At 36.1% G+C, this 17,392-nt stretch overlaps 1 protein-coding gene across 1 annotated transcript in view; it reads right to left on the bottom strand.

The window, feature by feature from the left end:
• Positions 1-724: 724 nt before the first annotated feature.
• LOC144963255 (choline transporter-like protein 1) overlaps positions 725-17,392 on the bottom strand; it is a 244,856-nt gene continuing 228,188 nt past the window's right edge. Inside the window, exons 8-18 of the mRNA XM_078897123.1 lie at positions 12,209-12,298; positions 11,422-11,567; positions 10,680-10,866; positions 9,017-9,182; positions 8,383-8,523; positions 7,548-7,663; positions 7,040-7,077; positions 6,069-6,197; positions 4,288-4,380; positions 2,993-3,088; positions 725-1,889 (exon numbers count right to left, since the gene is read on the bottom strand). Of these exons, the coding sequence (XP_078753249.1) occupies positions 1,797-1,889; positions 2,993-3,088; positions 4,288-4,380; positions 6,069-6,197; positions 7,040-7,077; positions 7,548-7,663; positions 8,383-8,523; positions 9,017-9,182; positions 10,680-10,866; positions 11,422-11,567; positions 12,209-12,298 (1,295 nt within the window). The 3' untranslated portion in view covers positions 725-1,796. The remainder of the gene's footprint in view (positions 1,890-2,992; positions 3,089-4,287; positions 4,381-6,068; positions 6,198-7,039; positions 7,078-7,547; positions 7,664-8,382; positions 8,524-9,016; positions 9,183-10,679; positions 10,867-11,421; positions 11,568-12,208; positions 12,299-17,392) is intronic.

The following is a 17,392-nucleotide window of genomic DNA, read 5'->3' as shown; positions in this document are numbered from 1 at the left end:
TGTTACCATATCTCAACTTTTGTGTACAAGGGCGTGGCCCGTGAACAGAGTTTGTCTTTCCTCGTCGACGTCCCACTTTACACAAATTGCCTCATTAAACTTAGAATGAAAGGGTACCAGGACATGGGAAGTGACCGATATTGTAAGCGTTCTAGTAAAAACAAAGGACATTCAAAGGGTAATAGGATTCAATAGTCTGATGTCACGTCCACCCAGCAACCAGCAGCTTGGTTCAAAACAAAGACAATCGGTACTTTTTATTTTCCATGCTGGCTAGAACTTTTTCACATGCCATGTGATCAGAATGTATAAAAGTCAAAACATGGTCAGCTTTATAATGTTCTTCTCCTCTTTTATGCTCGTCGGAGAAGTATTTCATAGGGGCGGTGATGGAGATAATGGCGTCCATCATTGTTCTGATAGTTTAGAGCCAGTAACTATGCGTCATTACGAGGGAAATGACGTCACGACTGTTGCACTCCATTGCTTTTGTGTGAAGTCTGAAACCTGAACTCTCTGGGGCGAAAAAAACAAACAAACAAAAAAAACAAAACAAAACAAAAACAAAACAAAACAACAACAACAAAAAAATAACAAAAACAACAACTATCAACGCTACAATATTGAGCATCATCAAACCGTGAAAATGGCCTTCATAAATTTGCATAAATATAATATATAAATATCTCTTTGAAAACAATCAAGTTATTCCATTCATTCCTAGTTTGTTTGTTTTTCTCAGCAATCATCAGTCTAATGGTGAACTTTCATTACAAACACGACGTTTTCCTCTTTGGTTTTTAACTGAGTCGAGACTGGCCAGTGATGAACGGGGTTTGATTCAATGACAATAATTTATTGTTTATTATCATTCTTTAAAAACCACACGTCGTAAACCAAATCACGTGATCATCACATGACCGACTAAAGCTAGAAGCGTATCCCTTTAGAAGCATACACCACATTGTTGTGGGAATTTGGTGTGTACACGTCATTAGGAATAACTATATAATTTGTGAGGCTGTCTACGAAAACCCGGGAAGATGCGGCAAATTTCGATTTGAGATATTAGCCAAAATCGAAGATAAAGTTTCCCATAGCAACAAATTTTATTCAGAAAATAAAAATCATAACTTGGGTTCTAATAGACATAGAAAGAAAATTTAAAGTGGTAAATGATCAGATGTGGGCTACACCACTGCATATATAACTTAATTTATGAAATTTGCGCATCTTTCCGGGTTTTCTCAGCCAGCCACACATTTAGTTGATCATGTGATGTTTACGTCATAAATTTTTATGACGAGTCTAGCGAAATATATCTATATCTAAACCATCTCTGGTTTGGATAAGTTCATCACAGGAGGGTGTCTCTCGACCTTGTTAGTTGGAATTGCATGTCAAAATCGAAGTATATAGACGTATAATATAGTACAGTGTTAGACAGGGTTGTGTTGTATAACCTGGGACAACAATTCTTGCAAGGCAAATGTGAAACAGTCTTAAATATAATGTGCGTTCATTTCTCTCGCACTCTCGCTCTCGCTCTCTCTCACTCTCTATCTTTCTCTACAACTTCCTCTCCATCTCTCTCTCTCTCTCTCTCTCTCTCTCTCTATCTCTCTCTCTCTCGTTATTTCCCGTCCCTTCAACTCCTCCCCCCCTCTCTCTCAATCTCTCTCTGACCATCTCTCTCTCTCTCTCTCTCTCTCTCTCTCTCTCTCTCTCTCTCTCTCTCTCTCTCTCTCTCTCTTCCCCTAAACACAGATAATACTTGAAAATGGAAATCTATCCAATCAAACTTGAGCAGGTTCTGTCTCTTGTTCCTCTGAGTCGGATCGTTTCCTGGATACAGAATTAATTCCTTTACTCGCGTTCACAAGATGGACCTGGAGAGGAAAAAAAATACAACGATGAAAGAAAAAAAAAGCGAAAAAGCTTTTAGACTACTTTTAACTCACTCAACACTAACACCGACTATAGATAGTATGCGCTTGGCTAAGAATCTGACAACACTGCCACCTGGAAGTATAACGGACCAACACATAAAACTATGTGTAATCATGAACGTTTACACACTGGTTAATTCAGTTTAGTGAAAATTACTCATAAAAGAGGATGGCAAAAAGCAATAACAAAGACCTGAGTGACATCAAATTCATAGTATCTATATCCGTAGTTTAACCTGGTTAGTTTAACCCCATGCCTATTTAATTTATTACATTTTTCTGAGACAAATTATAGGTGTAGTATCAAAGCTAATGCTTAAAATTTCTGCATGTTAATGATAGTTGAATAAAACTATCTATGCACATGCTAATTTTTAATATATTATTGTCCAAATTTGAGTAGCAGCAAAAATCTCTGGGATTGAGTGAGTAAATCAAGTACAATTATTAAAAGTAAATTCTAATTAAAAAAAAAAAAGAAAACAAAAAACAAATAAATTAGTAGTAGCGCATGGCTACATCTTCACAATGGAAGTCTCCAGCCAGTCTTTAAATATGTCACCGCAGTTGAGGACAGCCTCGAAACCTCCCGTCAATCAAACAAATAAATAAATAAAATAAATAGGCAAATAAATAAATGTGAACATCTACATGAAGCATTACAGTAAATTCACACCATGATCAATGCGTTTCGCAATGCCCTAATTATTAATCTTTAAAAGGCCAAATGGAATAAAATCTCTTATTTCATACAGTGCAAATCACATATTATTCTCCAAGCACTACCTCCAATTGCTTGCTACCCTTTGAATAGGACGCTAGTCTAGTCTATCGCAAAGTACTATCCGCCAGATCTAAGAGACCCAGCTACCCAATCACTGCTGGGTGAACAGGGGTGAGGGGAGGGGGGGGGTGGCAGGAAAAAAATAATAATCTCGACTGCACCTCCCGGGATCGATCTCGGTCTCTTTGCATGTGAAGCGAGTGCTCTACCAACTGAGCTATCGGTACCCCCAATGACTTTAATATAATATTGTACTTACTATTAAATTTCTGCTACCAAAGTATGGCCTTTCAACTGAGCCATCGTTGATGTCAACGTCCTCACATAAACACAGTATCAGAGCGTCGATGATCATCTGAAAGGACAAAGGGAGTGGTGGTCATATTAACATTCATTACTATTACTTTTGTTTTCCTGTGATGAGTGGCTATTGTTATGAACATGATTGTTCAAATGACTAATGAAGTATTATTGTTATAATAGAGTGATAAATGGTCATTTAACCTAATTGATATACATTCATATATATATAATATATATATATATATATATATATATATATATATATATATATATATATATATCATTGTTTACTTCTTCAGTACTGTTTCATGCTACGAGGGCAATCTACGGGAAGTGTGTGTAATGGTTTATATTGTTTATGATTGCGTGTTGTTTCATACTTCCTGTGATGTTTTGGTGTCGATGGAGTATGAAACAACAGGAAGTACAAAACAATACACATTCATAAACAACAATATATATTATATATATATATATATATATATATATATATATATATATATATATATATCTATATATATATATATATTTATGAGTGTTGGTGGGTACTCGTAGGTACGAAAGTGCCGACTGAAGACGTGTAAGACACAGAAACGAATCGTCTCGGCCACAAAAAATGTGAGTGACAATTTGCATTATATATATATATATATATATATATATATATATATATATATATATATATATATATATATATTATATACATATTATGCGTGTGTGCATGTGTGAATGGGTGTGTATGTGTGTGAGCCATTGAAATTTCCATAATATGGTGGACCATAACAATTTGTTTTTATCAATCATATCATATTCACCTCGTAGACGGAAAGGAAGCAATGTGCGATGTAATAGGAAAACACACAGAAATGTGTGACTGTGTGTGTATGTATGTGTATGTGTGTGTGAACCATTGAAATTTCCATTTGGTAGACAATAACACATTATTGAAGCAATGTGCAATGTAATAGGAAAATACACACACACTAGGAGTACTGGAATGGCGAAGAAATGTGTGAGTGTGCGTGTGTGAGTGAGAGTGAATGTATGAGTGTGTGTGTGTTTGTGTGTGTGTGTGTGTGTGTGTGTGAATGTGTGTCATATTCACCTCGTAGACGGAAAGGAAGCAATGTGCAATGTAATTGGAAAACACACACACTAGGAGTATGGCGAAGAAATGTGTGAGTGTGCGTGTGTGTGTGAGAGTGTATGTGTGAGTGTGTGCGTGTGTGTGTGAATGTGTGTCATATTTACCTCGTAGACGGAAAGGAAGCAATGTGCAATGTAATAGGAAAACACACACACTAGGAGTACTGGAATGGCGAAGAAATGGAGATCCTCTTGACTCTGGAAACAGACGATAAAATGGAAACAATTAAAAAAGCACAAAACACACACACATTATAGTGCAGAAACTCATGCATGAAACAAGAATGATGACATTATAAAGATTGGGGAAAAAAGCAACAAAAAATAAATTTAAAAAATATATAATAAGAAACCAACAAAAAATATAACAACCCCCCCCCCCCAAACAAACAGAAAAACCATTAAAAAACAAAACGCCAAACAAAAAAAGAGAACAAAATTTATTTTAAAAAAAAAAAAAACAAATACAAAACATTAAAACACAAATGGATTTAAAGGCACTTGTACAATTTTGTCTTGATGTTGACTTTAAATAAGTGCAACGTTGTAAATGTTTTTTTTTTATGACTGATTTTTCTTATGACCATAGTATTAAAAATACAAAGTTTTTAAATAGGTCTGTCATTGGCATCATCGCGTCCAGAGTTACAAAGTACTTTAATTAAACGAAACAAAAGAAATAAAAAATACTGAAAAATCAGCCTGCCTCGACTGATGTTTTTTTTTCTTCTTGTATTTTTCTTTCCTCAAACTGAATTCTTAGTCTGTTTTTTTTACTTGTATTTTTCTTTCCTCAAACTGAATTCTTAGTCTGTTTTTTTTTTCTTCTTGTATTTTTCTTTCCTCAAACTGAATTCTTAGTCTGTATTTTTTACTTGTATTTTTCTTTCCTCAAACTGAATTCTTAGTCTGTTTATTTTTCTTCTTGTATTTTTCTTTACTCAAACTGAATTCTTAGTCTGTTTATTTTTCTTGTATCTTTCTTTCCTCAAACTGAATTCTTAGTCTGTTTATTTTTCTTGTATCTTTCTTTCCTCAAACTGAATTCTTAGTCTGTTTTTTTTCTTGTATTTTTCTTTCCTCAAACTGAATTCTTAGTCTGTTTATTTTTCTTCTTGTATTTTTCTTTCCTCAAACTGAATTCTTAGTCTGTTTATTTTCTTGTATTTTTCTTTCCTCATACTGAATTCTTAGTTTGCTTATTTTTCTTCTTGTATTTTTCTTTCCTCAAACTGAATTCTTAGTCTGCTTTTTTTTCTTGTATTTTTCTTTCCTCAAACTGAATTCTTAGTCTGTTTATTTTTCTTCTTGTATTTTTCTTTCCTCAAACTGAATTCTTAGTCTGTTTATTTTTCTTCTTGTATTTTTCTTTCCTCAAACTGCATTCTTAGTCTGTTTATTTTTCTTCTTGTATTTTTCTTACCTCAAACTGAATTCTTAGTCTGTTTTTTTTTCTTGTATTTTTCTTTCCTCAAACTGAATTCTTAGTCTGTTTATTTTCTTGTATTTTTCTTTCCTCAAACTGAATTCTTAGTCTGTTTTTCTTTCTTCTTGTATTTTTCTTTCCTCAAACTGAATTTTCAGTCTGTTTTTTTTTCTTGTATTTTTCTTTCCTCAAACTAAATTCTTAGTCTATTTTTTTTTCTTCTTGTATTTTTATTTCCTCAAACTGCATTCTTAGTCTGTATTTTTTTGGGTGTATTTTTATTTCCTCAAATAAAATTCTTAGTCTGTTTTTTGTTCTTGTATTTTTCTTTCCTCAAACTGCATTCTAAGTCTGTATTTTTTCTTTCTACTTTGTCAACCACTGTCACTGTTTCATAGACACTTTTTCAGACCTTTATCTTACACCAGTGCCTGCTCCCTGTTAATTTTGTTATATTTACCTGCAGCCATACTATGCTGACGGTCCCTGTGGCACCGACTATACACATCTTGGCCAGAAACAAGACAAAGTCGCTGACACTGTTGATGGCTGTTGTTCTTAAGGCATTCGCCAACAAGATGCTGTGTCCCTGGAACACAATATGAATGGCAAAAATGAAAAAGACAAACAAACAAAAAAGTGAGCTTTTATATAGCGCAATATCCACTAATCGTGCTCAAACCGCTTTACAAAGGGTCCCTAGTAGGAGCATCGTTCGGCTACACTTCTTTGTTCAATGTATCATTCCAGGTTCGGAAGTCATCATCACAGAGGGTCCCTGACCAACAGCAACACATAACATGTTGAACGAAACATGACATAACGCCTGTTATCACATTTTTTTTTCGACAGAGACAACGCTGTTGACAGCCAGGTACTCATTTTAAACCTGAGTACGGTGAGAAAATGTGAGTTAAAAAAAGATCCTTTTCCAAGGACTCAACTATCCGTCGACCCAGGACCTTCCGACACCTAAATCGAGTGTCATACCACTAGACCCCATAGCTGCACAATATTGAAACATGTCTTATCAACAAATAGCAGAAATGAAATGAAACTGAAGCTTCGATTTAACCAACAAAGACAGGTGATGTGGACGTTTCATGTTTCTCCTTTGTCAACAAAACACGATGAATGAATTACTAAAGACGAATATTTCTATTACTCCCTTCCGCCACGACATCAAAAGATATTATCGTCGGCTAGGCATTCCACGGAAGAATATATAGATAATTCATCACAAAAGATGTCTGATGTCAACTGGAATCACCCATGCTGTCCAAGTGAGCTAATTGGGCGTTAATAATCTTGCTCAGGAAAAAAAAAACGAAAGTGCCTGAAGCGGGCCTCGAACCCGGGACGTTCCGGGTCACAGTGAAATTCCTAAACCACTTAATTAAAGACGAATAAGTCAAGCAATAATCAACTCACCTTTTTAGCTGAACAGCAGAAATTTTTACCTCCCATAGCTGTGGAGAGTGAAAGAAAAAAGATAATAAAAGTTGTTCGTTTGAAAGCAATTTGGGTATTCAAAATGCATTTTTATATATGAGAAATATTCTGTATCGAAGTAATTTCTTCTTTTTTTCATCACTTTAATTCATACAATCCTCTATAATCCTGCTACATTTCTTATTCACAGCATCATCATCATCATCATCATCGTCATCATCATCATCATCATCATCATCATCATTCATCATCCTCATCCATCACTCATTCATCACCCCCCATCATCATCATCATCATCATCATCATCATCATCATCATCATCCTCCTCCTCCTCCTCCTCCTCCTCCTCATCATCATCATCGTCAGTCATCACCTAATTAGCCCCAGTCGTCAAATCTATCACAATAAATAATTTCCATAAACTTCAACACCATTACACCACCCCACAACCATTGACAACATGCAGTTAAAACACAACACATCTCACCAACGACTGTGTAGGCATTCGGGCTGACATAATGCAGGCATTTGTCGATGCACGACAGACCACAACAACAACATCTGGCACACATTCGGGCACAGCAACTCTCTGATGTTTGTAACCTGAGAAATATTTCAATCGATGTCAAAAATTTACACGACAATTCCAAACCATTAGCACTTGTGTTTAAATTACCAAACTCTACGGGGATTTGTTACAGAGTAAAAAACTACCGAGCGGGCACCGGTGTCATCATCATCATCATCATCATCATCATCATCATCATCATCATCATCATCATCATCATCATTGCCTTTTTCAGCCTGGGTCAGGGTATAGGCCACAGACAAACAGTTTCCATCCTTTTCTATCCTGAGCTAACTTTTTTTTTCTCTCGTTCCATGTCTTATCACTTCTCTGTATATCAGCTTCTTTAATTCTTCTACATGCTCCCCATGTCCTTCCCCTTGATCTTCCGGCCTGAAGGTTCCAGTCCAATACTTTCTTCGTTATAGTGGAGTTATTTTTTCTAAGGGTTTGTCCAATCCACCTCCATCGTCTTCTTCCTATTTCCTCTCCCACTGCTGTGTTCTTTTCCGTACTTCTTAAGACACCGGTGTAAGATGAAGATATATGAACAAGTGTATATGAAAGGTACCGGATAAAGCAAGAAAGAAAAATACAAGAAAATAAACCAATCCCAAAAATAAATCAGTCTACCTCGACTGGGGATCGAACTTCAGACCTTCTGATTTCCGATCAGACGTGCAACCGGTTAACAGAATGTCTGAGGTTCGATCCCCAGTCCGAGGTAGATTGATATTTTGTTTTTTCAGCGTACCTCTTGTTGAGATGAAGTAGAATCATTCTTGGAAGTTTGACGAATGTGATGATCAATGAGCCAAAGGCCACGGAGCCCTGGTGGAAAATCATGAGTCGGCCGATATTGCCCAGGATGGGGAAACCCAGTTGGGATTTCTCTCTGTAGGGGTTAAAAAATAACAAATATGTATGTTTACTGCAGTGTTAGGAAGTGAAGTGAATAATTTGTGAGTAGATTATGTGATAGAGAAAAAATAGTATCATTATATATGTGATATATCATATCATCATCATCATCATTATATCATATATCTTATATTTTTCGTGATATCATCATATCATCATCATCATCATCATCATATCTATCATCATATCATCATCATCATCATCATCATCATCATCATCATCATCATATCATTCTCATATATATCATATCATATCTATATTATTATATTGTATATATCATCTAATCATCATCATCATCATCATCATCATCATCATTATTATCATTGATAATAACTCCTATCCACATTTAACTTTTTTCTTTCTTGCTCCTCCTCATCTTCCTCCTCCTCTTCTTCCCTCCCCTCCCCTCCCCTCTATTACAATGAACTGACCAATTTACAGTAACAGAAAAAGAACTAAAAATGTACCTTGTAAAATACCATCTGGCCACAGCACCAGAGACGACAAAACACTGACATGCAATGATGTACTCGCTGATCCAGACGAGACCAAACAGATGATACCACCAGAAGTAGGTCACCGTCTCGTGTTCCTTGAAGACCACGTAACCACGTTCTGTCATGCTTGGGTTTTCTGCGTGAATGGATGTGAATAAAAGGTTATTTAAACCATAATAATAATAATAATAATAATAATAATAATAATAATAATAATATAATAATAATAATAATAATAATAATAATATTATAATAAATAATAATAATAATAATAATAATAATAATAATAATAATAATAATAATAATAATAATAATAATAATAATATTAATAATAATGAAAATGATGATGATGATGATGATGATGATAATAATAATAATAATAATAATAATAATAATAATAATAATAATAATAATAATAATAATAATAATAATAATAATAATAATAATAATAATAATAATGATAATGATGATGATAATAATCTTATATAGCGCACGGTATCCTTAACAATGAGGCTCTTGGCGCTTTAAATTATATCAGTAAAAAAACAATATTTAAAGTACATGACATCAAAAAAGAAAGGTTTTCAAGGATTTCTTGAAAACAGACAATGATTTGGATTCTCTGATGCTCCCTGGAGTGGTATTCCATATAGACGGACCAAAATGAGAAAAGGACCTTGTTCCCGCTTTTGTACGAATGCGTGGGTTAGCCATCCGGGTGGTGTCATTGGAAGAACGCAAAGGTCGGGTTGTACATGGGGTGAAAAGATATAATAGGGAATGAGATTAGCGGAAGAGTAGCGTCCCTTGATTGGACATCACTGTGACGTTACCAGCGGAAAAGTTATTAGAGAGAGAACGTCATGTTGGTTGTGCGCATGCGTCTCTCGACCTTGCGGAATATGTATCTTTGACATATTTATGTAAATAGTTCAAGGGAAAGATTAATAATCTAGGACCTTGGTAATGATAATGTAAGTGCGATGATGATGATGATGATGATGATGATGATGATGATGATGATGATGATGATGATGATGACGATGATGATGCCGTGTTTGCATCTCCACACTGTATAAACAAAACTTCTCATTATCAAAGTTACTTCCCTTCCTAACAACAAAGATAGATGATAGCTTTTCAAATTGTTAAAGATTCCAATATTCAAGCTTTGAGATTTTTTGCCAAGATGAGTGTCATCTAAATCGATCGATATTTGAAGGACGACTTTTCTAGCCACATTTTTAAATATGGGTTTTTCCAAAGTACGGCAATATTTCAGCTTTTCATGCATTCCACTTCCTGCCAAAACCAACGTGACGTCATCATTCCATTTCTTTCTCAAAATCATACAAGAACACTTAGAGAGAATACGGATATCTCAGGGGTTAAATCAGCGGTCTTTGCTTCGTACCCGAAAGGTACCGAGTTCGATCACCCGCCGCTGCGTTATGTGGCCTTGAACAAGTCACCTCGCCCTAGCTCAATTTGCGGCGCTGCACTGCAGCTGACGCCTGGGTTATTCCAGTCTTCCCTTAGAATTGACCCTAGAGACACATTTCCCCTATGGGATGAATAAAGGGAATTTTTATTTTATTTCTATTTTTTTAAAGAGCCCATGATGTCAACTCACCAGCTGTGCATAAAAAGGCAAGGACGACAACCCAGAGAGTAAAGAATACCAGGAGCAGGATGAACGTCCAGAGGGGCTGGATGAGGAGGAGGGGCATTGAGCCGATACACGACACTGCCTCCTTGAAGAGTGGCGACATGAATGTAAGTCTCTTTCGAATCGCAATCAGGATGAACAGTAAGGTGACCTGAGGATGGCAAGAAGATGAACAGTCATATACAAAAGACCTTCAAAATACATTCATAACTAAACAAAAAACAAAAACAAAAACAAAACAAAACAAAAAACATTCAGCCCAGATGCAAGCAAAAAAAACCCCCAACACAACCCCCCCCCCCCACCCAAAAAAAATAAATAAAAAACCCCGTTAAACTACCCTTCTCCTCCTCCGAAAAAAGGAACAAAGACAAAAAACAACACTACAGAAAGAAAAAATATAACAAGCAAATCCACACAAAAAAAAAACAAAACTCACACAAAATAATTTTAAAAATGAAGAAAAAAATAACACCACCCCCCTTCACCAAACGAAACAAAAAGAAACGAAGAAAAACAGCAATTTGCAAAACAAAGCAAACAATCAAACAAAAAATAAAAAATCCCACAAAACAACAACAACAAAAACGAAACAATCATTAGCCAAATTGGCAAAAAATAAAAAAAATAAAAAATGCAATTGAATAGTACCACAGCTCTATCTACATACACAGTGAACAGTGAAAATATGCCAAATAATACTAACCGTCAAAACAGACGCTATGATGGCAAAGACGAGAAAGGCACACTCATTGTTGATGTCCACTTCCAGGAGGGGCATGCTCCGGCTGTATTGGGTGTCCAGTTTGGTCTTGTAGGTCATGAATGTCCACCATAAGAACGCTGTGCCCACTGGAAATAGATTTGGAATGATGTACTATGGGTAATGACTAGAAACAATACCATGCATTAAATGGGACAGAATATCAATAGTAGTAGTAGTAGTAGTAGTAGTAGTAGTAGTAGTAGTAGTAGTATGTAGTAGTAGTAGTAGTAATAATAATAATAATAATAATAATAGTAATAATAATAATAATAATAATAACAATAATAATAATAATAATAATAGTAATAATAATAATAATAATAATAATAATAATAATAATAATAATAATAATAATAATAATATAATAATAACAATAATAATAATGATGATGATGATGATGATGATGATGATAATGATAATAATAATAATAACGATAATATTGATGATGATAATAATAACAATAATAATAATAATAATAATAATATAATAATAATAATAATAATAATAATAATAATAATAATAATAATAATAATAATAATAATAATAATAATAATACAATAATAATAATGATGATGATGATGATGATGATGATGATGATGATGATGATGATGATGATGATGATGATGATGATGATGATAATGATGATAATAATAATAACGATAATATTGATGATGATGATGATAATAATAATAACAACAACAACAACAATGAATGGTGGTAACCTTACCTAGACTTGCCAGTGTAGTAAATACTGTGATCAGCCAAACCACAACAGCGGCCAGAAACCGAATCATCAAGACCATCAAAACAGAGAACGCTGAAGAAAATAGAAAAATGGACAAGAATAGAATGATTAAAACATCACACACGCTCTGACTGGTCGAGATGAAATACATTTTAAAATAAACAAAACCCGATGGATAAAATTAAAAAAATATAAAATTCCCTTTATTCATCCCATAGGGGAAATTTGTCTTTATGGTCTATTCCCAGGGAAGAGTGGAATAACCCAGGCCTCAGCTGAAGTGCAGCGCCGCAAATTGAGCTACGGCGAGGTGACTTGCTCAAGGTCACACAATGAAGCGGCGGGTGATCGAACTCGGTACCTTTCGGGTACTAAGCAAAGACCGCACCGCTGAGTCACGCTGCCCTCAATTCGGACGTTTTGGGTTTCGCCATTGAGGCAACAAAACACGATGAATGAAACGCTAAAGACGAATGATGATAGCCATTTTCTCATCTCTCATTCGTCTTTAGTGTTTCATTCAACGTGATTTGTTGACAAAGGGAAAGCCCGAAACGTCCATATAATTATCTGTCTCCGTGAATTAAATTGACGCTTCCATTCCATTTGACTATCGTTATATTTTTTTAAAACTTGAATTTTTATATGGCGAAATATTAAACGTGCTCAAAGCGCTTTACAAATAGTCCTTGACCAACAGCAACACGTAACATTTAGAATAAGACATGACGCGTATTAGGCGATATTATTTCAATTTTTTTTTTCCGACAGAGAAACGGCTGTTAATGGCCAGGTACTCATTTTACACGTGAGTACGACGAGAGAATAGAAAGAGCATTTTCCAAGCATTCAACTATGCGCCGAGCGATGCTCCGAACCTAGGACATTCCGATCCAACAGCGAGTGTCATGCCACTAGACCACATAGCCGATTTATATCATCTCGTAAAACAAACCCCGATTTTTAGGCGTCCTTTTTGTACAAGCTAAGCTAGCAGCGTCAGACAATAATTTACACAACAGTTTAGTGGGATAATGTGTGGGTGTGTGCAAAGTGCCTTTCCCAAGGGACCAACCTAAGAAAGGTTTTGCATTTTCTTTGTTCTTACTCCGTCTTTTTCTTGTCTTTTTTTCTTTTTTTTTTCTCTTTCTTTATCTATTTACTTTTGTTGAGTTTCTTTTTTTTTTTGGGGGGGGGGGGGGGGGGGGGGGGGGGGGGTGGTTGTTTATTATTGGGGTCCCGATAGCTCAGTTGGTAGAGCACTCGCTTCACACGCAAAGGGACCGAGATCGATCCCGGATGCAGTCAAGATTTTTTTTCTTCTGATCCCCCAGTCTACCCAGCAGTGAATGGGTAGCTGGGTCTGTTAGATCTGGCAACAAGTACTTTGCGATAGACTAGCGTCCTATCCAAAGGGTAGCAAGCAATTGCTATTGTCCTTTTCACGCTAAAGAAACCGGGATAAACTCCGGATCCATGGGCCTAATGGCTATGAAGCACTACTTATTTTTTTATTTTTTTTTTGTTACGCGTTTTGTTCTTTTATGGCATTAATTTTTGTTTCATAATCTCATTTCATTTTCTATGTGGAAGTCATTAATTTTCCACGAATTCATTGCTATTTTCAAAGGAATAAAAACTAATATTACCACCCCTAAAAACTAAATAAAAATGCTTTTCAGATGTAAGGAGAAAAAAAAAGGATTGTGAGAATCACGGGCTGATGAATAATAATTAGGATGGTGTCCGAATCATAGAAAATCTTCATTAGAGGCACGAATTCATTTCAGCAAACGAAGCTATTTACCGTCTGATGATGTGGCCCGGTAAATTTGAGTTTTTAGGAAGAGTTCCGGTCCACGGGATTTTCTGGACGTTTTATCACTAATGCATGATGGGATTTGAGGGTAGCCAACCGATAATGAGAGAGTGGCAATACGCTCTTAGACTTATCTCAATCACTTCCGGTTTGTCGTAGGATTTCTCCTTCTGTTGTACTCTGGAAAAAAAAACCCCATATTTAAAAATTTGGCCAGAAAACTCGTCCTTCAAATATCGATCGATTTTAATGACACCCCATCTTGGCAAAATACTCTCAAACCTGGGACTTCACGAAGTCCCAGGTTTGAGAGTATTTTGCCAAGATCAGGGTCATTTAAATCGGCCGATATTTGAAGGACGAGTTTTCTGGCCAAATTTTAAAATATGGAGGTCTTTTTCCCCGGAGTTCGGCAGACTTCACATCCAAACACGCGATGGAGATTTTAATGTGTATTTCCCTTTCATCTGACCGTATAATACCCGCTCCACCCCCACACTTATCATGGTGCGGCTATGTGGTCTAGTGGTATGACACTCGCTTTCGGATCGCAACGGCATGTGTTCAACACTCGCTCGGCGCATAGTTGACGAGTCCTTAGTAAAGACTCTTTACTCACATTCTCTCACCTTACTCAGGTGTAAAATGAGTACCTGGTTGTTAACGACGGCGTTGTCTCTGTCGAAAAAAAAATTGTAATTTCGCCTAACAGGCGTCATGTCTCGTTCTATAATATGTTACTATGTTTCTGTTGGTCAGGGACCTTTTGTAAAGCGCTTTGAGCACGTTTAGTGGGTATTGCGCTATATTAAAAGCTCACTGTTTTTATCACCCTTTCTTTCTCTCTACTTCTTTCTCCCTTTCTTCTAATCCATTTGTAAAATAGTGTAAAGTTCTGTGCCAAATAAATCAATTAGTGTAATTTTTTTATTTAAATGGAGGACAATTTCTTTAATTAATATCCGCTGTGATTGCACAATCTGTTATCAACATCATTCCCAACTTTTCATGTTTCTCCTCCCCCCCCTCTCTTTTCCCCTATCTCCCCTCCCCTCAATCTATTTCAACACCTTTTATCTATTAATTCAATTATACATCTATTAACCTTTTAACCAATCGATTAATTAACAAATTGACCAATTATCTATCTATCTATCTATCTATCTATCTATCTATCTATCTATCTATCTATCTATCTATCTATCTATCTATCTATCTATCTATCTATCTATCTATCCTGTCTATCTATCTATCTATCTATCTATCTATCTATCTATCTATCTTCTATCTATCTATCTATCTATCTATTATCTATCTATCATCATTCTATCTATCTATCTATCTATCTATCTATCTCTATCTATCTATCTATCTCTATCTATCTATCTCATCTATCTATCTATCTCTATCTATCTATCTATCTATCTATCTATCTATCTATCTATATATATATCTATCTATCTATCTATCTATCTATCTATCTCTATCCATCCATTCATCTATTTTTCTATCTAAAATAAATAAAATAAAATAAAATTTTCTTTATTCTTCCCCAAGGGGAAATTTGTCTTTAGGGTCTATTCCAAGGGAAGACTGGAATAACCCAGGCGTCAGACGCAGAGCAGCGCCGCAAAGGGAACTAGGACACACAGCTCAGCGGCGGGTGATTGAACTCGGTACCTTTCGGGTAGGAAGCAAAGACCGTATCACCGAGCCACGCTTCCCCTATCTATCTATCTATCTATCTATCTATCTATCTATCTATCTATCTATCTATCTATCTATCTATCTTACCATTCAATCAATCCACCCACCCATCTCTCGTATTATCTATCTACCCCCACTCCTCCTCCTCCTCCTCCTCCTCCTCTGTTATTCAAAGGAGAATATAATATTATAGTATGCCCTAAGGTCCATGGGGTAAAATGTAATCATCAGATATCCCCCCCCCCCCATCCCCCTCCCCTACTCCCCACCACGCACCCATCCCCAACACCAACCACCTACTCAACTTTGATATAAGCTGCGAATTTAAATTAATTTTGGACCCCGAGCTCATTCAACGCGTAGCTTGAAATCCCAAAATCGTGACTTTCGTATTACAAAATTATAACCTTACTTCAAGTCTTTGTATAAAATCTATAAAACCAATCCCGACATAGTTATGTCATAATGAAATACTTGTAGTTATAAACAAAATCGGGGACAGCGTGGCTCAGCGGTATGGTCTTTGCTTCATACCCGAAAGGTACTGAGTTCTTCTTCTTCTTCTTCTTCTTCTTCTTCTTCTTCTTCTTCTTCGTTCCTCTGATGGACATCTATGGCTGCAGTCCGATATCTCCTATGAAGTCTGTGGTCCGCTTTAGGTCCTCAGCCTCACCATAGAGGTACTGAGTTCACCTAGCCTTAGCTCACTTTGCGGCGCTGCACTGCGGCTGACGCTTGGGTTATTCCAGTCTCCGCTTGGAATAGACACTAAAGAAAAATGTGCCTTATGGGATGAATAAAGGGAATTTAATTTAAATTTAAATTAATTTAATTTTATTTATATAGGACAGATTTATTGAGAGTTTGCTTTCAGCCATATCTAATTCGGACCTAGTTACCTAAACGTTTACTATGTGGACAGCCTGGTGGACAAAAATATAAATAAAACTGACTCTGGGTTTGGAAACAAGTCGGTTTTGTGCGTGAGTCTAGTGTCAGTCTAGTGCTCCATCGATTGGGCTACCGGGCTTAAAGTAAAACTGGAAATCGAATTTTAAAAAAATAGGTGGTTTATTTTCAGACATTTTCTTATAGTTTTGATGTTTCATTGGGGGTCCCGATAACTCAGTTGGTAGAGCACTCGCTTCACGCGCAAAGGGACCGAGATCGATCCCGGGTGCAGTCGAGATTTTCATTCTGACCCCTCTGTCCACCCAGCAGTGAATAGGTAGCTGAGTCTGTTAGATTTGGCGGAAAGTACAAACTTTGCGATAGACTAGCGTCCTATACACAGGATAGCAAGCAATTGCCATTTTCCGTTTCACGCTATAGAAATCGGGATAAACTCCGGCTCCACGGGCCGAATGGCTCTGAAGGACTACTTTTTTGATGATTCATTTGGTGACGGACGTATAGATAGTATGCGCTTGGCTAAGAAGCTCATAACATTGCCATCCGGAAGTATAACGGACCAACACACAAAACGTGTGTATCCATGATCGTTTATAGTCAGGGTAATACAGTTCAGTGAGCATTACTCATAAACGCGGATGGCAAAAAACAATAACAAAGACCTGAGTGACATCATCTTCGAACTATCTATAGATAGAATGCGCTTGGCCAAGGAGTTCACAACATTG

Source organism: Berghia stephanieae, chromosome 1, assembly GCF_034508935.2.
Source record: "Berghia stephanieae isolate SIO BIC M18660-M18661 chromosome 1, UCSD_Bste_1.3, whole genome shotgun sequence".
Lineage (NCBI taxonomy): Eukaryota > Metazoa > Mollusca > Gastropoda > Nudibranchia > Aeolidiidae > Berghia > Berghia stephanieae.
Note: the sequence above shows the minus strand (reverse complement) of the source record. Positions and strands in the feature narration are given on the sequence as shown.